Source organism: Melanerpes formicivorus, unplaced genomic scaffold (genome assembly GCF_026170545.1).
Source record: "Melanerpes formicivorus ecotype bairdi unplaced genomic scaffold, bMelFor1.0.p_v2 SCAF_5, whole genome shotgun sequence".
Classification (NCBI taxonomy): Eukaryota; Metazoa; Chordata; class Aves; order Piciformes; family Picidae; genus Melanerpes; species Melanerpes formicivorus.
In genome coordinates, this window is record NW_027142357.1 from 20,514,646 (window position 1) to 20,529,430 (window position 14,785).

Sequence of the window (14,785 nt, forward strand, 5' to 3'; positions counted from 1 at the left end):
CAGCAATCAAACTCAAATTTGTTACATACTGTTAAAATCAGAGATCGTTCTATGGATAAAGCATAAAGTGGTATACCAAAAAAAAAGAAAAACAAAATGTAACTCACAGAATAGAATGGCAGGCTACCCCATGATCTGGTATTGAGTAGAAAATTTTTAATCACCTTCTCCATGTTATACATAATACCTACCAAGTATGTATCACGCATAGATATATAAAGACATATGTGCTAAAAGCTTTACTGTATTTACACTGCAAAGGCTTGCATTTTGTAATTACTATGTTTCACCTAAATCCTTGAAGATATGGCATTCTTATAGATTTTATATTTCAATGTTCAACTTCAGCTTCTGGTGTATTTTAAAACATCTGTGATTCTGTATTAAATACATTGAATTTGTTTAATGTTGCTGCATTATACATAGGCTCATTTTAGAGAATACATGAATTTCAGTGGTTTTTCCTACCTCAGACTTAGAATCTCATTTTACCGTTTTATTAGGAGATGGTCTTTCATTTCCAAGAATGGGAAGTGTTGATTCATGCAATCAACATCAAGGATTAGGTTCCTCTTGTACACCTTTATAAAATAATTCTTATGAAATATGTTTACTTAAATCACAAAATAAAGACTCCAATCTCTCATTTATTTCTGTTTCAAGGAAACATTTTTAATGTAAAAGACTGTGCTTAATGCAAAAGTGGCTGAACAAAGAAACCCAGTTCTAACTGACTCTGATAAGAATATTCACAGAATTTTTGCTATGTAAACTTTAAATGCTTTTGCAGTCAGGCACCAAATATTCCATGGTACTGATTCCATCGTCATTGGAAGGGGTTGCCCAGGGAGGTGGTTGAGTCATCGACCCTGGAGGCGTTTAAGGGGAGATTGGACGTGGCACTTGGTGCCATGGTCTAGTCATGGGGTCTGTGTTGACAGGTTGGACTCGATGATCCTCGAGGTCCTTTCCAACCTAAGTGATACTGTGATACTGTGATCTCTCTATCATTTCTTGCCTGACAAGCACCAAAATGCTGAAACATACACAATGCTATTCAATACACCTTTAGGCCTGGTCTCACTCCACTTTTTTTCCTTTTTTTTTAAACAGGAAAACATTTTTTCAGTCAAGTGGAATTCTAATTCAACAAAAATATCCTAGTACTGATTATGTGCAGATTTAAATACGCTTAACGAACACTGAGATGAACCTGTACCGTTGTAAAGTGTGCAAAGTTAAGCATCCCTAGAAATAAGACCTGCATTACAAGAAATAAGTTTTATAAATATATCCACAGGTCCAATAGCAAAGCTTTTTATCACAAGAGCTCGATCTTACTCATTGTACCCATTCCAAAGTTCCAGTTTACTTTCTTGAGCAGGAAGTTGTAGTGAAGCTGGTGTTGGTCTCTTCTCCCAAGTAGCTAGCAATAGGACAAGAGGAAATTAGTTTAATTTGTGCTAGGGGAGGTTTAGATTGGACATTAGGAAAAACTTCTTTACTGAGAGTGGTGAGGCATTGGAACAGGCTACTTCAGGATATAGTTTAGTGGTCATGGTAGTTGGGTTATGGTTGGACTTTATGATCTTAAAGCTTTTTTTTCCCAACCTTAATGATTCTATGATTCTTGGGTACTCTGTATAAGCTGGATGAGAATTTCAGAAACTACATAAAACATGACACAGAAAGACGTTTGGATTATCTATTTTTTAGCATTTCTACACAGTACCAGTGCCTCGACAGCCCTATTCAAACTGATCAAGGTTCAGAGCTTGCAGTTCTTCATAAGTTGGGACAAGCTCACATTCAATTCACACTTAAAACTAAAGAGCAGCCTTAACATTTGCCCTATTATTTTTGATGAGTGGAATAACATTGTATGGCTATTGTCTCATATACTTAAGGAAACAAAAGAACTCACAAAAATCATGTGAAGCAAATCAGACAGTTTTAAGATCGACTTTTATTGAAAAATTACAACTGCATTGCATATCTTCTTAATAACTTCAACATTTCTCAAACCACAAAACAGAGATTCTGTTTAGAAAATCCCTTCACATGTTACCATTCAAAAAACAGATTATTAAGTCAATTATGATTTTAAAATCCTTTGTTATTCCCAAGGCCCCTGGTTCTGTCTGAATGGTATAATTTCTCTCTATATACATATATAGATATCTAACAATACAATCAGATTTTTTTTTTTCATTCAAAATCAACAGCTGCTGTTGATTTTTATTCTGTGGTCATTCTTTTCCAAATAAGTTACATCAGTGAATAAGCACTGCAGCCACACCTTGCCTGTTGTTTGTTTGACCTGCATTCAGCCCCACAAAATTACAGCGACTGTGTGATTTTAAAGGCAAAATTGCTACCTTAGAGTATATTTTAAACCTCAGGAAAACAAAGCAACTCACCTGGAACTGCAATGCTTCGAATTAGTCAACATCTCTATACATCTTGATCTCTCACAGTCAATAGTGTGTATATTGAAAAGCAGGAAAATCCCAGGCAAGCTTTTGTCTGAGAAGCTGTAACATATTACTCAGATGAAAAATACCTACTGTGGGGAAAACACAGATGAGTTTTCTTACTGATGGCCATAACTGCTCTGTTAAAACCCTACCAACTCAGAAATTTGAGTCCTGTGCCTGTGAAAGCAGGTATATGTAACAGGGAAACACTCCAGAGTGTGATATTAGAATTAAAAGCTTTACAAAAATCAAATTGTAGGTATCATCTGTGTCAAGGCACAGCACTGCAGAAAGGCAAGATAAAATGCAGCCAGTAGGAAGATTAACTCCCTGTCTTTGGAGAAAACACCTCTGTGTTAACTGTCTCACCTCTGAAACAGGCAGGAGGAGCTCCATCATTTCCATCCAGCTGCAAACCATCAATGGCACTAGATAGAACCTCTGATGCTTTTGACAGCCAAAACACAAGATACTCTATTAACTGAAGAAACAGAAGTTTTAGTGAGCAAAACATTGCATATGTCCTGAAGAGATCTAGATCCACTTCTGACTTCATCAGAGGACTGTCCAAGGCTTACTGTATGAATTACACTAAACTGAATTACAATCTTTCCTAAATTTTGTGATCAGTTACATAAGGATGACTCTCTTTACCTTGCTTTGAGATCTGTGACGTTGAAATATCAAGGTTAGAGATTAAGGATAAATTGAAATCTTTACAACTAGTTGCTGAAATATCCTGACTAGGGAGGTGGAGTAAGTCAGAAATTCCTACTTAAGAACTGAAGAAATCACAAGGACTATAGTGCTGCTGTTGTGGAAGACATAAATCCCTAGTGAAGCTAGGTCAGCAGTTATGCATCTTTGCATTGATTACACCTGTTCTTATTGTTTCTCATACATAGCAAGAACTTAGGGAAATCTTTCAACCTTCTGTAGCTGCCCTTTGAATAATGTAAAACTGTGACAAAGACCAAATTTCAAATAGAAGCCTCTACATAGAAATATCATATGTGCTCCCTCTTCAAAACAAACTTACTCCTGTGCTCTAAAAACAGCTCCCAATGAGAGGCTGTTTAGTTGCGATGAATAGCTGATATCTATAAAGAGTAGCATTTAATATTATGGAAGTTGGTACTGAAGTCAAATGTTCACACTGATTACTTCTGTATTGCAGGCCTCAGGTCATACAGAGTGGATGTTTACATCAATAATGTTAAGTATTGAAGACATGGTAAGATACCAGGGAAATAAGGTATTAAGGAAGATTGAGGTTTAAGATCAAGAAGGCAAAAAACTAACTACACTGTCTTGAAGAAAATAACAATAACAGAAATACTGTGCTAGTGAGATTACTGGGGATTTTCATCACATAAAACAATGTAGATAGAATTCTTAGAAGCCATAGTCATAAATCCAAAAGACAGTGATATATTTATAGTAAGTTTTAGATTCAACTCAAATAATCCCAGGGAAAAAATTTATAGAAGAGGGATAAGGAATGATTCTATGAAAAGCTGGAAAGGTGTTATATGATATCACAGAATATGGCATTTACCATGGCAGCTTCTTCCTTCTCCCTGCTCTGATGCAGCCAAGGGTATAAAACAGCATCCTTAGAAGATTGCCAGTGGAACATGCAGGATGGAAAGCACTCCTGGCTGTAGCTGTCCTTCCACAGAACTGAAGGGGACCAGAGAGGCTGCAAAAACTGCATAGCATGACTGCATTTCCCTGAATTACTTTAGAAACATTTAATTTTATTACTGACTGGGGGGGGGAACACCAATTAATTACTGATTTTCATAGAAGATAGCAATGGAATCATATATTAAAATATTTTAAATTAGCATATTCCATTTATCAACATGACAGGAACTCAGTAGACAGAGGATTATTGAATCATCATTTTGTTCCACTATTCCTCTTCCAGTATGGAGTTTTTCACACAGTGGTATTGATGATCTAAGGATTGAAACTGAAGAAGCTGCAGATGGCTCTCATTTTTATACTTTGAAAAGTCCAGCCAGTTCAAATTGTTATGACAAACCAGCTGCATTTCAATATTCTGAGATAACTTTTGGTTTTATTACCTTTATGAACTCCAAACACCTAGTGAATTCCTTTTCACTAAAAGAATGTTGCTGATTAAAACTCCCACAGAGTTTAGTTAAAACTCATTGAACTTAGCCCTGAAATGCAACACAAAAACAGGGGCCTTGGTTAGCAAACAATGTTCACTAGAAAAGCATCCAGAACACTGAACAGACAGTCTGACATTACAATAAATAAAACTGAGAATTCTAGTAGATTAAAGGGATCTCATTATTTGTCAATCTATACACAGTGTTAGAATTCCTTATATTCAGTAAAATCATCTGTAAGTTATTATTTTAAGGGCACTAGGATTTAAATGAAAGTGTCAACTAATATTTTTTGTATTTTTTTTCTTTGGCTCACAAAGACACTAATATACCATAAACATTATTTAGAACTTCAATAATATATAAATAGGATACATTACAAATGGAAGAAAATACAAGACAACTCTTCAGCATGGTAAATCTCTGCATATAAATAAGCAAATATTTCATATACCTACAATTCAACAGTTATCTTGATGTAAAACTATTACATTTAAATCCTTTTACACAAAGTCATTTAACAATAATATACACAATCTACACAAATTAACCTCTAAAAATACAGCAATAATATACCTGTTACAACAACTGCTACTATTATCCCCTGATGTGACACTAAAGGGGAAATGCAACTATTTTACTTGAAGGTGCTGTTAGATTGCTGTTTCGTACGTGAGAGAAGCACCAACAATAAGATTTAATACTGTTATACTTTTTCTTTAGCTCCTAAGAATCTACATTTTAGGAATGTTTCTATATGTCTATTTTTACCTGCCATAAAACATCTGTAGCACATTATCCACATCATTAGTTGAAGGAAAAGTTAATTCTCTTAAAGTGGAAAACATGCTGTGGCTTAGATCTAAGTTTATAACCGCTCTGTGTGTGTGTGTGTATATATATGTATGTATATATATATATATATAATTATATATATTTATTTATACTGTACATATATACTGTGCAGTTATTAATTTGCTATTTTAGTACTTAATTATTTCCTGCTGACTACAATAAACAAGACCAATGTAAGAGTCAATAGTACTTCAACTTCAAGATAATACATTTTCCCTCAGTAGTATGATCTACCAATAAATGTTTCAGTAGCCTATAGTTGTTAAGGATGTTACAGAAAGAGAATTTCCTTAAAACATGTTCTGCAGAACTGGGTAAAACAAAATAGCCAGTGCTGGAAAACAGTGAATTAGAGAAATAAAAAATTCAACCACTGTACTACAGCTCCTGCCCCAATCTCTCAATTTCCTCAATGAGGAAGTCAATGTCAGACTTAGTTGCTGCTGGGTTTGAGATGACCATTCGGAAGAAGTTGACTTTATCACCCTGAGGCTGATATCCAACCATGGTAGTACCTGACTCCATCATCAGTGCTTTGATTTTGGGTGCCACCTTTAGCATTTTTGTTTTAAAGAGAGAAAAGGAGAGAGGGAGAGAGAAGAAAAATGTTATCCTTCCTTTGTATGTCACAACAGTTAATGATTCGGAAAAAATAAATAGATTATAAAAGCACTAGTTTTTATAAAAATACCTGTAACTGGAAAAGCTTGGAAAACCACCCATGCAGGATTAGATATTTAAAATTTACTAAAATAATATCCATCTTTTTTTATTAATAGACTAAAAGCACCCTACAGTATTCACTGTGCAATAATTTTATTGAATGTATACGCCATCTCCTTGTCCTGAAGAGTTTTTGTTGTGAAGAAATGCTCTCTGCCTTTTTATGAAAACCTACTCCAGAACTGCCTTTTTGAGGGTAATGGATGTTATCCATGATAATATTGTGGATTCTCAAAGTAATTTTCCAGGAGTGCAGGATGGGCAACAACAATGGAAAGATTTCCATAAGATCTTTGTCATAAAGTATATTTTCTGGAAACCTTCCTGTGGTTTTGCAGTGCTGTGCATTATTTACTGCAATCTCTCTTTCTCACTTTAATTTACAAGGAATAATGTTCTGTCTTAATATGTGGTATTGACTGAGTCCAGTTTTTCCATCCAGACCATCTTTCTCCTTCTCTGCTCTCTGCCAGTCAAGGTCAGACGTCTGGTTCTTTTACTGTTTTGTAGGATGCTTCATAATGGTCTCTAATACATAGCAGAGTCAAGTCAAATGTTTCATCCTCCTTAACAGTCTTATCTATCTTTCCCTTTTCTCCCTGCTTTGGCAGTATCTTTCTCTAACATGTCACTGGGTTGACCCAGGAATTTCTTTTCTCTCCTGTTCCTTTTTGCCAGTGTGATGCAGAGATAAATTCTTCTACAAAATGTCCCAAGTTTGCCCATTCTTCTCCTTTCCCAAAAATAATTAAAAACTAAACAGAAAATTGCAATTAATTTTCACTTCTATAAAGTCCTTCTTTTGTCTGCTGAACATATTTCATTTCAATTTTAAATGCTGCTACAAAGTGATTGTATTTCACTTCCCTCATAAGTAACACAATGCTTTTCCTGGTGGTGCCTTTATGATGCCTTTCCTCTACCATCTCTTCAAGTAAATTTATCCCAGAGTCTTCCAAAGGACACTCATTTCCACTGAAATGCACTAGTGCAAGAGTAGCCAAGCACACTTAAAAATCAAAATAAAGACTTGAGAAGGACTTAGAGGTTTCCATGTCTTTTACCTGCCCCAGCATTTCAAGTAATTACACTTCTGTTTCTCTTGTTGATATTCTCTCCTATTCAAAAAGCATTAGAATGTCTTGGTGCCTAGCTATGTTTTTCAGAGTAGAGAAGTGATACGAAACACAGAATAACTGAGTATGTTCTCTATTGGGTTTTATAGGGAAATGTGACTTCACACTCAGTACAAGCAGGAGACAAAGGTGAACAAATATCAAGGTCATAACAAGCAATTGGAGAACTGATATGCTAGAATTTGGAATATGTGTCAATGCACAGATACATTGTCTTTAATTAGAAGAATACTTTGAGTTGTAAGACATGACTACATGTTTTCATTTAATAAAGCCCACATACCCTGTGTAACTTTTCTCTTCTCTCTTCAGAGTCTGGCATGCCCCTGAGGCTCGGCGGAATATACCAAAAACATACATTTGTATGCTCTGGCTACAAAAACAAACACACACATACATCAATAAACAAAATAATACAGATCAATCACACAGTAAAAGCCACTCAGTAGCATATTTTAGCACAGACATGGAAACCAAAATATAGTATTAACTTTTCTAGTTCTGCATGTTAAAAATAAATGGATTACAGTAATGCTGGTTGCATCTGCTGCCTTACCTTCCCTATACATTGCCTATATAATGTCTCTATACAATTCCTATACAATGCTGTGGTGTTCTAGTGGAATGAAAATGCTTTTCACCTTCATGCATCTCTAAGAGAAACTGGTTTCTAGGATCACAGCAAGGGCAACCCAATTTTCCTTTTTTTTTTTTTTCTTTGTTTCTTTATTAGTAAATGGAGAGAGGAAAGGTATTTGTTAATCTATCAACCAGGAGCCTATGCAGTGGCACCAGCAACAGAACATACAGCAAAAATAGCAGATTCTTAGTTATGCATGTCACAATGTTGAATTTCAGCATGAGTCGGTTATATTGTTAGTCTTCATGTCCTAAACTGAGAAGCCATCTGCAGAAGAGAAGGAAATAAGTCTGCTATTTGGGGTACAAAACCGCATGCATTTGGCCAAAAAATGGCCCAGATGCCATGTAATTTTTTAGAAAATAAGTGTATTTTTCTAGATGGCTTGAAGAACTGTGAGAAGTATGAAGATTATTTTCAAAATTGCATGCAGACTTGGCTCCTACACACAGGATAAATGAAAGAAAACTTACCTCCCCTTCAAAAACCATCTCAAATTCTTCTCTGTTTTTTATTTTAGTGTAGAGATATTCTGCCAGCTCCAGGCATTTGTTGATCTGGTTTTCAAATCCTACTGTGCCCTATATTAAAAAGAAATCAAATATTAATTATATGGTCATTTTTACACCTCTGATGCAATTATCTTTTCAGACAGGCTTCACTCTTACATGCCTTCAGTCAGAAAATATTTAGCAGTATTATGTCTTGTAATCGAAAAGTAAACACAATCAGCTCTACAAAAGTGGCTACATGTGGCCTAACTGTAATCACTTGGGCTTGATCTTGTTTTAAGAAAATGTATTTTATAATAACCATGGCTTTTGATATTTGAGCTTTGGGGTTGGTTGGTTTCCAAAAATATTGTTAACATTAAATCTTGGCTATCCACCTCTTGCTGAAAGACTAGGAACAGAAAGACTGTTCAACTCGATCAAACAGGTAAGAGTTATGAAATGACTTATTTCCTCTGAACAGCTGGCTAGAAATTTGTATTAAAAGAAGTCAGCAAACAAAAGTCTTTACTAAGATTAATTTGCCTACCCACTGATCTTTGGTCATATCTGACTTGTGTTGAAAGATCATAATCCCATAAAAATTAAATTAATGCTGATAATAAATTATAAAAGAAAAAAAAAAAAGAGTTTTGGAGTTTGTTCATTTGGTTTTTTTAGGTATACTTTATACATGAACGAATAAAGAAAAGTACCTTCTTTAATTACTGTATATATTGAGTGAGTTCTTTGTACTGAATAAAATTACTGAAGCTAAAGTCACAAGAGTATTTCTGGACCTTGGCTACAGATTTCTACTATGAGTACAAGAGTATGATCTCTTATGGTGCCTAATGCTGAAGGAGAAATGTTCATAGTTCCTTATATTTTGTTTAATTAACCATTTTGTAATATAATGCAAATTGCTAGAAAGAGGTTTTATCCAATATTTCAGAATCCATCCAAGAAATCTGAATCCATCTGAAGACACAAACAGGAATCCAAAGTAACTAATCTCCAAAGAAACTTAGAAATTTTAATCTGTGTTATTGTTAAAGAGTAACATCCACAACTATCTTACTTTTGAATTTTACACATGACCTGTACCCATATTGGTTTCCACTCTTCTTTCTTTCTTTGTTGTGAAGTGCTCTACTTTATTAATGAAGTCAGTTTAACAGGTGAATTAACAGCAGAGGTAGGATCAGGATGCTAGTTTTAACAAATGTGTTCGGCTGGTATTTAGAAAAAATGTTCAGTCTCTGCTTTAACAGTCTGTAGTCAGCAGTTGGTAATTAGAACCATAAACAACACACTCCAAAGTTGCTAGTCACAGCCCTATTCTAATGCATCATAAGTATTTTCACATTATGAATTGCAGTACCAAAATTATTTATTTCAGAGGAAGAGCTGAGCCTGAACAGTAATTGTTACAAGTATTTTGTGTTGAAGTATTGTGTTTCTTTTCCTGACATACTTTAAAAATAAACAATCACATTTCTAGAATCACTTTAAAAGTAACTGCATGTAAAGTTCTATTACTTTCTTCACTCAGTCTTCAGTATTGAAAAAATCTGCATGAACTTTTATTATCATGGGTTATTTACTCTCTAACTCTAAAAGTCAAAGTTGTTTTATAATTGTACAGTTTGACATTAGTCACAGTTTATAAAAAGCTATCTGACTGAGGACAGGTTACCCAACTGCACTCCCATGTTGTCAGCAGAAGAGTAAGAATAGTAACAACATGACTGCAGGTAGAGAAATAAAAATGAAATGTGTTTTCTTGGCTACACGGAGCCTCATTCTGTGAACATATAAGTCAATACTTAAATTCAACCATCACAGGTATACCACAGTAGTACCAGGGAATCAACTCTTAAATCATCAGCTGGGCAGAGCTTCTTAAGAAAAATGTTTTGTTTTCAAAGCTGCTTTGTGGAATCTACACATTGAAACATGATGATCAAATGACGTGTAAGTCATGAAGTCTACTCTGCTTCTACCATAAGTAATCTGTCACAAAATGCTTATGTAAGTGTATATACACTGTTTCAGTGTCCTCCCCTCACTAGTTTTACTGCAGAACACATTAAATGACTTAAATCTTTCTTCTAATATCCAGATGAGTTTATTGATGACTAATGTTCTGCAATTGAAATGGCACTTTACTGATTTAATGCCCAGATACCCATGTATTTAAAGATTGTAATTAGACAAACATTTACGCTGCGTTCCATCACATGAGATTTAGAAATTAAATAATTACATTTCTGGGTGGTTTTTTTTTTTTTTTTTTGAGATGCACTTTTGTTGTTTACCTTCGCTTTCCACATCAACCAGAATTTGAAAATGTCCACATGTCGACCACACTGTATCGCCTTATCCCCAGTGTCATATGATACATCATACTGTTTGTCTGGCTGGAAGAGATAGCCTGCACACATCTGATTGCAGCCTTGAAGTATACCCTGGAATGAAAAACATGCTTAGTGGCATACAGACATATGAAACTATGTGTTAATAATAATATTTCAAATATATACAGAAGAGTTCATTAATGGGTCAAATTGTAAAATAGTGACTTTGTTTTGTAAACCTGAGGCACAAAAAACTCAGGGGCTTTTAAGAGAACCACCTCAGGTTATGGAATTATTTTTTGGGTTTTACGAACTCACACCTGAAAAAAAATTCTCACATTCATTTAGTTTTTCCTTAGCTTTCTTAGTTTTTGCTACTAACTTTGTTCACTTCACTTCAGACTACAATTTTTGATGTGTTAGATTATATACTGAAATAAAGCTGTGGTCTCTCAGTACAGCAAATAGCTGTACTGAAAAGTAATTGAAGGCTTCAACTTTACATATTGTCCAACTTTATTACCCTTGAGATTAGTGATATATAGAAGTACCAATTACCTAAACCAGATGTTTTTTTGCTTACTAATAACTATGGGCCACAGATCAGTAGGAACCTACAGATCGGTGGTAAACATCTCTGAAAGAAACAGAGAGGAACACAGTCCTGTATGTAACATGCAAGTCTTAAATGTGACCTTTCTGAAATGGTTTGCATGTCCTTTACAGTTTATTAGTGGTTCTTTGAAGAAGCTTGAAGACACTGGTCTATCTGATAAATACAAAAGCATCTAACAAAGTTCTCATATAGATAATAATAAAAAAAAATTGTCAAAATTCTGCAATAGTTATCATACGAACTATTGCACATGTGCCACATGTGCCACTAAACAACAGCTAGGTCTTCTCTCCAATAAATTCCAAAGTGTTTTATAAACAGAAATAAATGCTGCAGTCTTCAGTTCAGAGATGGGTCACCTGGAAGAGCAATGGCAAACCTAGGACTGGAACCCACAACTCCCTCATCCCAGTTCTATGCACAGGGACCACTTCTTCAGCAAACCTCTTCTACTAGCAATTGACATACCAGAAATTGTTGCACAACAGAATTTGTCCTACCCACAGATGATCTTACTTTTTTTTCTTTTATCATCTAAAGAAAATACACATTGCTTAAAATAATTAAGACACTAGTCTTGATTTCATTGACAACAATGAATAACCTAGGAGAAAGTCCTACAAATATATATGGTGTCATAACAAAAGAATAATGCTTTCTTTTTGACAGATTAAGGCAAAGAAAAGTTGCTTTTTATTTAAGCAGTTTAGACTGTGAGGTCAGGTGAAGTATATTAGCATGGCTGTGGTGTTAATAGAATATGCAGATTCAACAGCTAAAGATATGACCCACATTGTCTACAGATTTAACAATAACAAAACCAAAAACAACTTCCCAAACATAATGTAAATCCATAAATATTGTTAAATATTAGAAATATAAGGCAGACCTTCTCCCGGACAAGAATGGCAGAACATTGTAACAACACTCCCATCATTTTGTGTGGATTCCAAGTGACTGAATTGGCTCTACAAAAGAATTACATAGTCAGATATGTTTGGAAAACAGAAACTTAACCTAAAGCTGCCACATCTGTTTTCTACTTTCAGCTGGAAACATATGGAATTTTTATCATTATTCTTGATCAATAATCTTGCTATGGAGATTATTAGCATTTCAAGTGTCTTCTCTCCCAGCTATACTGTCCAAGAAAGGATTCTGTGTGTGTTAATATTGTAGTATCAGACTTCCAGTTTATATTGTTACTAATACCACCTAATTAGTGCCAGACTATGCTGATTAGCTGATATACAAACGTCATCCTCAGAAGATTCCACTTCTAGAAACAGATAATTAACAAAATTAACAGAAACAGTTTGACAAGTTATATCAGTTCAAGGTACTGACTGGGGGAAGGGGTTGTCAGAGAAATGAGACAGTAATATGAGTTCTGTGAGAAAACAGTTCTTTACTGAACAGCTGCTAGACAAGTGAAAAATAAGGAAAAAGATACTCTTCATGCTTATCTTCTTTTCCAGTTGCAGCCATAAGAGGCCTTTTCTGTAACAGCTTGCCAAGTCCATGGACTGTTAAAAGGCTATAAAAGTTTACATTACAATCTACCATTCCATATGTAAACCTTAGAACTATTTACATGTAAACACGGGTGGAGGCACAAGATCACCTGATTTACTAACCAAACAGATGAGATGTTCTGCATTTTCCACACACAATCCAGACAGCTTAATGGTGACACTAAAATGAATGTGCCAACACTATACACCCATTGACCTGTTCACCCTAAGTAATTAATTACCAAAGATCCCCTTGATTCATTGTGTGTTTCAGAGAGAAAAAAAAAAGTGCATAATCACATTTCATTGACTGTGCACGTGTTCTTGCAATGTGATTGGAAGAAAATTCAAATCTATTTCCTCCTCTTCTACACCCTTCTCTCAGAGGGTCTGTGCTGTACCTGGGGAGCTCACCAAACCTCTCAAATCTCCTGCTTAGGCAGTGCAAACCAGCAAGCATATAGCTCAGGAGGCAATTATCTTTTAAAAAACTTCATTGACTACTTCAGATGGAGTAGGCACAAAACAGGCATATATACAACAGTTCCTTTCCTTTTGAGAGCACTAGAGTTTCACTTTAGCATATTTATTTAACTTTCAGTGTTCCAAACAAAGACAATTTGAAGTAATTTTTTCCAATGAGCTTTAGGTTTATTTTAATATGAAAGCACCACTCTTTACCCTGAGTAGCCAGCCAGAGGCAACCCTACCTCGGGCAATCCCAGCTCTGTACCATGGCAGTATCCCACTCCTCCCATGCCCATGTCGCTGGGCAGGCAGAGTCCAGCTTTAGTGTTAAGCAACAGACCCCAGCTGAGGCCTGTGACAGGCAATTACACAGTTCATGTGAGCCCCATCCCATGTTTGAAGATCTGTATGGCTGAGTAGGAAATAAATAGTATCATGCTTTATGGCCTGCTGCTTTCTGTATTTGCTAATTAATTGAGGATGTTAATTAGCACCTCTGGGTTAACCTCGGGTCAAAAGAAGTGTGCCAAACTACTGTGACCAAACCTGTGTGCCTTAAGGAAATTACTTTGCAATGCTGACCTCATATTAGACACATTGCCATAACATGAGCCACTAGAAAATTGGACTGGGAAGAGCTTGATGCATTAGAGGCCTCCTGCCACACCACACTGCTGTCCCTGCAACAGAAGGATCTGCACAATATTCCTTGTACTTCACTTACTGCATGAGATGCCACCACTAGGAAAGTTTGCTTTCTGTAAGAAAGAGCATTTCTCACTGCTCTCATTCTATGCCTATACATAGTTTCTGCATCCAGTGTGGTTGACTCAAGGAAGCAATTTGGCACTAATTTGTAGAGTAGAGCTTGTTTCAAATCTTTTTTTGCTTCCCTGGAAGCTGACATCTGCATTTATAGGAAAGATCTTATGCTTCTGGTTCTGCGTTGCTTTCTTGATTTTTATTCAGACAGACAGCCTTTTGTGACAGAGCAGTTCTACTGGAAATCTAAAGGCAAACATGCCTACAGGGCCATGGGGCTGTAAACAGAGCATCTTCTACAGACTAGTCATCATTGGATATAGGAATAACTGTGCCAAAGACTACATGTGGGACCTCATTTTGAATTGTAAGGGCCACACTCTCGCTCTGCTATACTTCCAACATAAATGCTTTGCTTTTGTAAATTTGATTCAATTAACTGTGTAATAAAGGTTGGCTTCTGGTCTCATTGGGTATCTTGGTAACCTGCATTATGTGCTTGGGAGCACACACACACTGTTTTCTGCGGACATCCCTCTGGCCTGTACAAGAGCTTTCTGCTTGTATCATGTGACCTTCATATGGCATCAACTCCTAGG

General features: G+C 35.6%; 1 protein-coding gene across 1 annotated transcript in view; it reads right to left on the reverse strand.

Annotated features, from left to right (window-relative positions):
- Positions 1 to 1,946: 1,946 nt before the first annotated feature.
- GAD1 (glutamate decarboxylase 1) overlaps positions 1,947 to 14,785 on the reverse strand; it is a 34,067-nt gene continuing 21,228 nt past the window's right edge. Inside the window, exons 13-17 of the mRNA XM_068138612.1 lie at positions 12,332 to 12,410; positions 10,788 to 10,937; positions 8,449 to 8,556; positions 7,619 to 7,708; positions 1,947 to 6,028 (exon numbers count right to left, since the gene is read on the reverse strand). Of these exons, the coding sequence (XP_067994713.1) occupies positions 5,855 to 6,028; positions 7,619 to 7,708; positions 8,449 to 8,556; positions 10,788 to 10,937; positions 12,332 to 12,410 (601 nt within the window). The 3' untranslated portion in view covers positions 1,947 to 5,854. The remainder of the gene's footprint in view (positions 6,029 to 7,618; positions 7,709 to 8,448; positions 8,557 to 10,787; positions 10,938 to 12,331; positions 12,411 to 14,785) is intronic.